The sequence below is a fragment of the Acipenser ruthenus genome, chromosome 28 (assembly GCF_902713425.1).
Source record: "Acipenser ruthenus chromosome 28, fAciRut3.2 maternal haplotype, whole genome shotgun sequence".
Classification (NCBI taxonomy): Eukaryota; Metazoa; Chordata; class Actinopteri; order Acipenseriformes; family Acipenseridae; genus Acipenser; species Acipenser ruthenus.
In genome coordinates, this window is record NC_081216.1 from 2,268,287 (window position 1) to 2,279,775 (window position 11,489).

General features: G+C 36.2%; 1 protein-coding gene across 3 annotated transcripts in view; it reads right to left on the reverse strand.

Moving 5' to 3' along the window:
• Positions 1-3,531: 3,531 nt before the first annotated feature.
• Positions 3,532-11,489, reverse strand: part of skap1 (src kinase associated phosphoprotein 1) — a 147,451-nt gene continuing 139,493 nt past the window's right edge. For all 3 annotated transcript variants that reach the window (XM_034057379.3, XM_034057378.3, XM_034057377.3), the window contains exons 12-13: positions 5,181-5,298; positions 3,532-3,732 (exon numbers count right to left, since the gene is read on the reverse strand). In XM_034057379.3, the coding sequence (XP_033913270.2) occupies positions 5,206-5,298 (93 nt within the window). In that variant the 3' untranslated portion in view covers positions 3,532-3,732; positions 5,181-5,205. The remainder of the gene's footprint in view (positions 3,733-5,180; positions 5,299-11,489) is intronic.

Here is an 11,489-nt window from a genome sequence, read left to right on the forward strand (position 1 = left end):
TCTGTAGCTGATGTACAGCAATGCACTAGTACAGTTTCAACAGCATACCTGTTTTTAATATGTAAAATAATGTAACATTTGACTGCTTGCACCAGTACAGCACAGAGCAAAGCAACTTACTATCCTGAGAACGTGGATCTAGATCAGCACTTCTCAACCCCGGTCCTGGGGACCCCCTGTGTCTGCTGGTTTTCATTCCAACCGAGCCCTCACTTACTGAACTAACCCCTTAATTGAACTGATCATTTGCTTAATTAGACTTTTTTTTTTTTAATTGTTCTCAACTCCTAACAAGTTGCAGATTTAAATTTACTTCTAGGATTTTACAGTTAACTTGAAAATTTCCAACTCTTAAGAGCGGAAAACAATTGACTTAATTAAGCTAATTGTTAGTTCAAATTAAAAGGTTTAGTTCAGTAATTGAGATCTCAGTTGGAATGAAAACCAGAAGACACAGAGGGTCTGAGGACCAGGAGCTGGGAACCCTGCTGTAGATCATCGTTCACTCTCCTCCATCCTCTGGGACACGGCAGTTCAATTTCCCTTAAAAAAAACAACAAAAAAACGACATTTAAAAAGTGAGTTAATAGGAGCAGCAACGCTTTTGTCACAGTGCTTACGCTAAATGATAAAAAAAAAAAAACAATGTGCACTGCAAAGACTGTTTGAAGTTCGCGTTCTACAATTTCAAATGCAGTTACACGACACAGCATTTCAAACCGCATCAATAAATAAATAAATACGTAATTAAAGAAAAAAAAGTAATGCATCGCAGTTAACTAAATTAATCTTAATCAGTGTTTCGATAACATTTCTGCTACCACAGCGCCCCTTACCGATGTAGTTTGGTATCTGCAAATTAACTACAGTCTATTAAATTAAAAATAAAATATTATTTGTTTATTTATTTAGCAGACGCCTTTATCCAAGGCGACTTACAGAGACTAGGGTGTGTGAACTATGCATCAGCTGCAGAGTCACTTACAACAACGTCTCACCTGAAAGACGGAGCACAAGGAGGTTAAGTGACTTGCTCAGGGTCACACAGTGAGTCAGTGGCTGAGGTGGGATTTGAACCGGGGACCTCCTGGTTACAAACCCTTTTCTTTAACCACTGGACCATACTGCCTAAAATAATGTGCTTCTAAATAAAAATAAAAAAAAATACATAAATACAAATAAATAAATCCCAGTAAAATATTATAAAAAGAACAAGAACAATTTAAGTTTAATAGATCTAATGTACAGTTCCGTCATTTTTAACAATATTTTTGGTAACAAGATGATAAACTCAGTGAAAAAGTTACCAAACGAAGTGTTATGCTTGTTTCTTTTAAAAGGCAGCCAGCTACTCTGACTCTATTTTACACTGCCGTCACGAATTTTTAATTTGATTTCTTTTTCTTAGAAATTTTAAAATAAGTTTGTGCCCTGCCGTAACCCCAAAACAACAACAAAGAAAAAAAACCAAAACAACATACATGCATTCTAAAATAGAGAGAGGAAACTTGACATAGTACAATTATACACACAGTGACGGGAGGGATATGAAAATAAAACCTGTCCCTGTTTCAATATACAGCGTACAGAAGCAATACAAATATTCACCGACTGCAGACGGATTATGACCAGTTTATTCACTTATTAATAAGACTGAATTAAATGAAAACTGTATGACCTGTCGTGACACGTCGAAGCCAGATCCGTCTCACTCAGCTGGGAAAAAGGCTACAGACAGTAAGAGCAAACGACAAACAAACAAAAAGTGTTTAATTTCTAATTCTACAGGAACGCCAACTCAGGTATTTGAACTCGCTGCCATCTTGTTGAAGCGCTCTGAGGGGGCGGGGCCACATTCAGGCGAAACACCTGGGAGGGGGCGGGGCCACATTCAGGTGAAACACCTGGGAGGGGGTGGGGCCACGACAGAGACTATCGCGGGACAGATTCATAACGCTCCTATATTGTAGGCATGCATCATTATGGAAAATCCACACGCATTCCACATAGGAAAATACCTTTAAAAGAAAGGAAAACGTTTGTGGTCTTCACAAAATATAAACTTTGTACTGGCGCATAATCTTTTCACAGTGCACAGCCCCGCTTACTTGTAGATTATTATTATTATTATTATTATTATTATTAAATCGGTCTAAAAAGTGGACAGTTTTCCCTTTAGGTTTTTTTTTGTTTGTTTTTTTCTTAAGTTTGGTTTTACTTTTGAAAAAAAAAAATTGGTAACATTCTGGACAGTATGCTCAGCTGATAGAGCACGCCTGCCCCCTTGTGGTCAATCATATATTATTATTAATATACTACTACATATTCGACTAGTAACGTAAATAAAATAGACTATCGTCCTATATTTCTATACTTACATTTTACATTGTGGAGAAAAAAGTATATATATATATATATATATATATATATATATATATATATATATATCTTAAACTATATATATATATATACACACACACACACACACACACACACACATATATATATATATATATATATATAGTTTAAGATATACCACCGAAACTGTCACATGCCAATATACAATATACAAACATAATACAATGGTACAGTGGTACAATGCACAGTTATGTAATCTGATATCAATGGTAAACAACCAAATTGCAGTATTCCTAATTCTTAATTTCACACAGTGGTTCCTCCTCTACCACCAGGGGGCAGGAGGTATCCCCTGCTGCAATTGATTCTATTGAGAATTAATCTTATTTTTGTGCTACAGAAACACAAACTTATATATATATATATATATATATGTATATGTGTGTGTGTGTGTGTTTTCTCGTTTGGACATAAATTTATAAAGTCATTTTGTATCTAAAAAAAGTTTAATATCAACACAGTAGGCAATTTACAAATAAGTTGATTCTTTAGAATTTAAGTTGTTCTACTTAAAAAACAGACTACATCACAAGCTGACCTTCCTAAATCAATGTTTTTTTTTGTTATGTAAAAATATAACACTCGCTTCATCTTTCATTTCTGAAATAATAGCACATTTTGTTCCTCCATAATCTTTATTATAATGTATTTTCATTTTTTAATGAATGTTTGTACTGTACGCTGGTACCACAACATGTATTCAGATCAGTCACTAGCATGGTATGTTCTGTATTTCTAAGTGTTGGTCTACACGTTACTGTTAATTCATGACAGCAATATATATATTTTCATCTGAGCGTATGTAATACATCTCATTGATTTAAAACCTTTGGCCACTCCCTTATTCCTGTTCATATAAGTTAAAACAATAAGTATCCACCCCTAACAGTTCAGATTATGTTTGTACGGCTAAATCATGAATCTAATGGGTAATCTTTGCTATATAAATACTCCATTGTTTTCAATCAGCATTTTATCCAAAGATCAGGTTTGTCAACGCTACCCTATCCTATGTGTTACTTATTTCTGTAGAATCTAATGACATAATGCATTTACTTTTTGCATAGACATACATTTTCATAAAATAATAAAATATTTTCTTCGCCCAAAAAATTAAAATTAAATCTTTTATTTTTATTTTTACGTGACAGAATGCAAAATCTACAGTAACAGTTTTCTCAGTTTGTCATATCAGTTTCAGTATTTGTGTCATTTCACTTTCAGTATCCCCCTGACCCCCCCCCCCAAGATCTTTCTTTTTCATTCTGGTGTCTTCATGTGCATGGATTCTCATACTGCATATTTACAGGATAGCTGTAAAAAAAAAAAAGGGAACATTTAAATACATGTTTACGTCTGTAAACTATACAGTCTCCTCAAGACCCCCCTGTTTAGACTGCACTTGTAGATCTCTTGAGCCGCCCCTCCTGCTCTGCACTGGACTTGCCTGACCTCAGCACCACGTTACTGGATCCTCAGCTAATGTACTACTGCACCCCTGTGTCATTGTTGTAATTCTAACTTGTTGCATCCTAGTTCATATTGTATTTTAGGAGTTGCACTTACCGTAAACTACACTGTATTTAAATATTAAGCTTGCATTGCAACCCTGCCCTGTAACACCTGTAAGTCGCCTTGGATAAAGTCGTCTGCCAAATTAATAAATACAATTATTATTATTATTATTATTATTATTATTATTATTATTAATAATACTATTACACTGGCTGTCTATATGAAGTCTGTAAATACATGGTATGTTCTGAAAGGACAGTGTGGAAAAACCAATGCGTGTTTCGAATTGTATTTTACCGTATGTTATTATTTCTTGTTGTTATTAAAAATATTGTGAAGTTATTTTCTTTTAAACTTAACTATAATATTATGCATTTGTAATGTCATTGTCATTAAAATCTATTTTATAAAATAATAATTGTCATATTAATAATAATAATAATAATAATACTAATAATAACTACTAACAATCATAAATAATAATACAAATAATAATGTGCAAAAAAAAATAATAATAATTGGCTACATTTTTTAAATAGGCTCTAACGTCCAACCGTATCTCAATACTATAAACGTAATTTCCATTTCTCGCCAGCAGGTGGCGCATTTGAGAAGCGAGTCGCCCTCTTTCCTGTACTGCGCTAGGCTGAACATTCTGCAATGGCCATCTCTCTCACTGCATCAAGGCCTGTCTGTCTGTCTGGTTATCTATCAGCAACGTATACAGAGAATGAATGTCTTTCAGACAGGCATGGACTGATAAGACAGAAAAAAAAAAAATATCTACACACCGATCACACTACACATTGATGTGATACTGCCATTTGAATCTAATTAGCTTGTATTATTATTATTATTATTATTATTATTATTATTATTATTATTATTATTTATTTATTAGCAGACACCCTTATCCAGGGTGACTTACAATTGTTACAAGATATCACATTATTTTTACATAATTACATTATTTTTTTTACACATTACTTTTACATACAATTACCCATTTATACAGTTGGGTTTTTACTGGAGCAATCTAAGTAAAGTACCTTGCTCAAGGGTACAGCAGCAATGTCCCCCACCTGGGATTGAACCCATGTCTTATCTGATTGTTGAACGTAGCTGAATAATAAAAGGTGATTGAAAACCTATATCTCGAAGTATCTACCCCAGCAATGCGATGGCCCTGCCCTGCCTGCCTGCCTCCCTGCCCTGCTCAGTGGCGTGTAGAGATCGCAGGGCTGTACCTCCAGTAAGGCTGTGTGATGGCGCTCACAGGATGTACGCCGTCGCCAGGAAGTCCTTCGGAACGATTCCAATGCTGCCGTTGAGCTCTCCGACCCACCAGCCGTGGATGTTGTATTCCTGCAAGGAAGCCAGCGTCAGTCAGTCTGTGTGTGTCGGGTGAGGAACAGTGCATTCTCATATTTTTAAATCTCTTTTAAAAATCTTTTTACTATGGCTTTTTAAATTGCTTTTTAGTTCTGTGTTTTTATTTGTTTATTATTGTTATTCTTGTAATTTTCCTCTAGTGCTGTTTTATTGTTGCTCTTATTCTTTTTGATTATTGTCATTTATGATGTAAAGTGCTTTATGATCCCCGAAAGGCGCTATATAAAATCAATACATTATTATTATTAATTTTACTAATACATTATTATTATTATTATTATTATTATTATTATTATTATTATTATTATTATTATTCGCAGGGCTATCTCCACTCGCTCTGCTTTGGCATTTTAAACCTTGGACTGGATTCAATCCAAAAATATGGCAGCGCTACACAACCTGCTGTTCTACGGCGCTACTCAATATGAACATACAACTTCTAAATAAAACAAGCAGATTTTTAAAGATAAGGAAATAACGTTTGGCAGGGACACTTCTAGAACACCAAAGAGTTCACAAATAATTTCACGAATTAATTTTATTTAGTGATATCCTTTTTTGCGTTAAATAAAACATCTTAAAAAAAAAATTTAAAGTTCCTCTCTTACATAAGTCTGAAAACAATAAATGTTACAGTATAGTATATAAATAAATAATGAAAAAAAGTAAATGATTGTAATAATTCTATTTATTATTCACACACACACACACACACACACACACACACACACAAATAATTAAATAAAAATAATTCATAAATACTCTATTCCAAATATTTTCTAAAATAACAGCCCCTACTAAAGAAATATAAGTAATTAATAAACAGCCTATAATTTCATGTTCAGCAATCCTATTTGCTAAATAATCTATTGCTGTTGACCATATATTTGGTCAAAGGCAATAGCTCCTGACAGCTCAGACTAATTAACACAATATTTTACCCTTTCCAGTGCTGCTTAACTTATTATTAAAAGTGTGCTTTATAAATCAATTACCGCTGGAATATATTAAAATAGAGGCGCTGCTATTGGAAATGTCTACAGCACACTCGGGGCAAAAAGTAAAGTGTAGTAAAGCATAGTAAACTTACAGGTAAAGCATGGTAAAGCACAGGCAAGTTTGGCCATTGATAGATAAGTATGGTGAAGCATTGAAAAAAAAAAGTTTCGAAAGCAAATTTGGCAGCCTCGTAATATATTTGTTTCTTAAATAAAGATATATATTTACAGTTTTACTGGGCTTTTAAAAGCACTAAATATTTTTGAGTTGGTGTAAAGTACTGTCCACACATTTCAAATCTCCTCAGCAGTGGAATGTAACAACCAAACAAATAAACAAACCAAATAAAAAAAACAAAACAAAAAACTAAACAACCAGTCAAAACCAGTTCCTGGGGAATTCTGCATTTTAATAATGCCGGCAGAACTACACAGAGATCCTCGGAGATTGCTTTCGCAATACCTCGGCTCATTACATTTTTAATTTCATTAAAGACTTTCCAAACTGTACACAGGGTGCTGGAGTTTACAGCTATGGCTAAAAGTTTTGCAAATTTAGGATTGAGACACAATAAAAAATGATCTTTTATTTCACATCATGTAATCAAAGAAACTACAAAATGATATCGCAAAAAGTCTACCGGAAGCCATACCAGCAGTATTTCATGTTAGATTTCAAAGTGTTCCATTAAGAATATGGAAAACTACAAAGTGGCATGTAATATTTCAGCTGTTGCTATTTAAGTTATTCGCCGAAACCCTGAGAGAAAACTGCAATCTCTTATAAACCATTAACAGCACATCTATACACGTGTTAGAACGAATGTTATTAACTGCACCAGAGAGCGATAGACAGTTTATTATTGCTTTATAACACGGCACGAGTCATTAAAGGGTTATGGTAATAAATTGTTCTTTTTATTACATATATATATATATAACAAAAAAACAAAACCGGGGTTGTTGAAAGCGAGGCATTAAAACACGCTGAAGGAAGGCTGTTTGGAGTTCAAACCTTTTGGTGCCAAAATGAATTAAACCAGCATTAAAACTTGCTGCAATGATATTTAAATCATCATTCCGGGGTGCCAAATTGCTCCCACTCCGAATCGTACAGATGTTCTTTAATTATGGCAATTCTTATTAAACTATTAAAAAATAAGGAAGGGAGCTAATTGAGCCGGGCAGCCGGCCAAGTCATTGCTTTGTTATTTATCAGGCTGCTGCTGCTGTTGGTGCCGTGCTGTCTTCCTTTCTAGCTCGGTGGGGGGTAAGCAGTAAACATCCCCTCTCTCTACGGGAGATGGGGGGGGGGGGGTGGAAAGAAGACAATCTGCTTTATGGGTGCAGAGAGAGGGTTGGGAGGGGTGTGTGTGTGTGTTCAGCTGCTGCAACATTTACTTTTTTTTTTTTTTCAAATGCTTGAAGGAAGTTCGGTTTTCTGAAACTACGCTATGACTTGACTTCGGTTCTTTTGGGTTTTATTTTTATTTATTTATTTATTTATTTATTTATTTATTTATTTATTACCGGAGAATTGTGATTGACTGTTTTGAAGTTGTGGATGATTTACCTTTTACACTTGTAGCCTTTCATGCATGAAATATTGTTAATAGCTGTTTGTCCAGATTTAATTCTACTGTTAGGGGACCACTGGTGTGGCTGCCCGTCTCTGTAACACTCACTGGTGAGCGACCTACACCTTTTCCGACCGCCTTTCTTCCCTATAATTAGACCAACTTACAGTGCGGAGTGAGCGGGCAAACAGCAAATCCTCAGTCAAATCGGATGCAACAGCAGTTAGGATTACCAAGCAAAGCAACATTTTAGGTCATCTGAATAAAAATAAATAAATAAAAAAGAAGAGAGGCTGTTTGCTCGAAGTGGCCAATTAATCAACTCCCGAGCTGGCGAGATCAATGGATTTTTTGACGCGCATCCAGGAGAGGCCAATCCATCACTGAGTTATTTGGTTATGATTGCTTATTGCGGTTATTAGTGCTTCCCGAACATACATCAATGTTTATAAGAGGCACGATATGTCCCCACCTCTTGATGCATGCCAGAGTGCGGCTCACTGATCTGAGGAATGTCATCTTGGGAACGTGGGAGAAGTGTGTAATGCAGGGAGGGCACTGCGAAAGCGGAGAGATGTTGTTATTTTTGTTTCTTGCGTTATTGGGATTTTGCTTCATTGAAACCGGGGCGTGTTTCGAAACACCGTTCCTACTCGTTTTGCTTTGACATGTTGCCCTGCCAGTGTGGCCCGCTGTCTCCTCTCCTCTCCTCTCCTCTCCTCTCCTCAGCGAATTATAAATCCCGGAACGAGAGTCAGCCAATCACAGAGATGTATTCGCAAACATTCGAATCGCCTACGCTGGATTGTCACGGGGCATTCCGGCACGTTCCGTTTTGACATTCCAAACAGACGCTGTCGACACAGAGGTGAATGTTTTTCGGTTTTGACTGATAGACTTGGAAAGATGAGATCCTAGCTTGTTGTAAAGAATCGACTGCATTCAGATGCGCTGGAGCCATTTTTATAGTGGGGGTGCTGAAAGCCATTGAACCCCTGTATATGACGGGAACCATGCAAAGCACCCCCCAGCACCCCTAGTTCCAGCGCCCCTGACTGCAGTGATGCCAGCGGCAGGGTGTCTGGGCTGGAGGGACTGGCTCAGTTGGTCTGAAAAGATATACCAGGCAAGCACAGTCACATGACTCCCATCTCCCGCACGGCTGTCTGATTCAGTCAGCAGCCCTCTCGATGCAATGAAACGAGCCTTACAAACTCCTTCCATTACAAACTGCTTCTTTAAGAAGCCTGAAAATGCTAACAAAGACGACAGCAACAGCGCATCGACTACCACTGCGTGTAAAGAAATTACATAAATGCATTACCTATTACTATATGTTACTAGAAGTTCAGTCCTCAAATAAAATGTGAATTTGTGCAATAATTATTGTTTAAGAGAATCTATATTTGAGGGGCACAATCTGTAAGTAACATGCTTATGTCCTAAGTGTCACATAGGGTTAATGTTGCAAACTTGTGCCTGTGACTAATTTTAGGAGCTAATCATGGTAGACTATTCTTGATGGAGGCTATGCTGCTAACCATGCTCAATTCTTCTGCAGGATATCTGTAAAGACACTGTACAGCAGACCATGCTCAACCTAATGGGCAAATGCTGTTTTGTTTTGGGCTCAGAGAGAGAAATTAAAGGAAGAAATTAAAGAAAGAAAGATAGATAGAATTAAAGAAAGATAAAGAAACAAAAAGAAAGAAGGAAAGATAGAATTAAAGAAAGATAAAGAAACAAAAAGAAAGAAGGAAAGATGGATAGATAGAATTAAAGATAGCTAGAAAGGTAGACAGAAAGAAAAGAAGAAAGAAAAAAGAGATAGCAAATACAAAAAACGAGACAAGCAATTAAAAAAAAAAAGCCCTGAGTGCTACAGACTGTCTTGTTCACTCTGGCGTACAAGAAAAAAAAAAAAAGAATTACGAGTTCAATTTGGAGATAACTCAAAAGCACTGAGCTGAGCAGCATTCTCAAGGATCAGAAACATGGTGGCTTAGGGGCAGAACGGGCACAGAGCTACCTCAATATTTACTTCTGCAAACCAAAAAAATAAATACAAATAATAACAATAATAATAAATAAAAAAAAAATATCGCCGCTTTGTAACTCTAGCGCTCCAACGGCAATAAAAAAAAAGAAAGATACAAAAAAAAGAAGTGCTTTTCTCCCCCCCCCGGGGCCACACAAGTGCAATTTCCAACTGATGTGACGGTAAATTTTATTTATCTCTCCAGCCCATCTGTGCCACATTTCTTAAATTCTCCCTGAGAAAGGCTTTTTTTTTGATTATCAACATCGCCATTTTAATATCCTTCTAAATCATGACCATGCCAAATGCTGAATAGGCCTTTCAAGCGTGCAGTCTCTCTCTCTCTTTCTCTCTTTCACCCTGTTTTTTCAAAGTGGAACGTTCAAACAGGGTACACGTGCTGTAAGAGAAAATGGCCCGCGTTTTAAATGGTCTTTTTTTCCCCCTTTATTAAAAAAAAATATATATATATATTTTTTTCCATTCCGTGACGAAAGCAAGTGGTTTATTTAGATATTGTTTTGTACGTGGAAGCTTACTAGTAAAATAAAAACTTAGATTCAAAGATAGATTTCCCAAATCAGAACCTAACTTTGAATTAAAATTGCTAGGAAGCCATCAAGCTATTTTGACACACACACTCACACACACACTTGCATGAACAAAAAGAAAATGCATATTATTTAATAATATGTAACAAATATATTTCAGTTTGGCAAAAAATGAAGACACAAATGATACCAATTGCTGGGCAGGATGAGGTGTATATCTAGGCACTGGGCTGCACTTAACGAGCCAATGCAGGGATGGAAATAAGACATAAGACTCCCATTGCATAGCGGTTTGATAAGACACACCTCCCCAAGCTTGTTACCTATACACACTGGGGCTAATCAAGCTCATAGTAAAACCTGGACTGGGTGACACTGCTATGCAACAGGAGTCTTATTTCCATCCCTGAAATTAAGACTTGCCATTCAAGCTCCACTATATTATTATTATTATTATTATTATTATTATTATTATTATTATTATTTATTTATTTATTGGCAGACGCCCTTATCCAGGGCGACTTACAGTAGTTACAAAGCTGATGACATTAGATGGTGAAAACTGGAGAAACATCAGCGAACGAAAAAATGAAATCCTAACTGTCAGACACAAGCGAAAACAAACCCCCGAGCCTCCAGCCTCTACACCCACACACGCTGGGAACCAGAATCGCCAGTCTGCTAAGACAATATTTGTTTTAATAAAAACATTTTTCTGCACAGTAATTTTGCAGGTTGTCCTCCACCCATCCCTTCTCCTCCTCCTCCTCCCAACCCACGATTACACTGTGCATTTACCAAGCAGTAACATGAGCATGAGTGGCAAAGTTTTCACAGCTTACAAACACGAATAAAACTTATTTTTTTTAGCAACAATCAAGACATTTTATGTATGACATATATATATATTACTTATTTCTTAGCAGGTGCCCGTATCCAGGTGAATTTTTACTGGAGCAATCTACGTAAAGTACCTTGCTCAAGGGTACAGCAGAAGTGT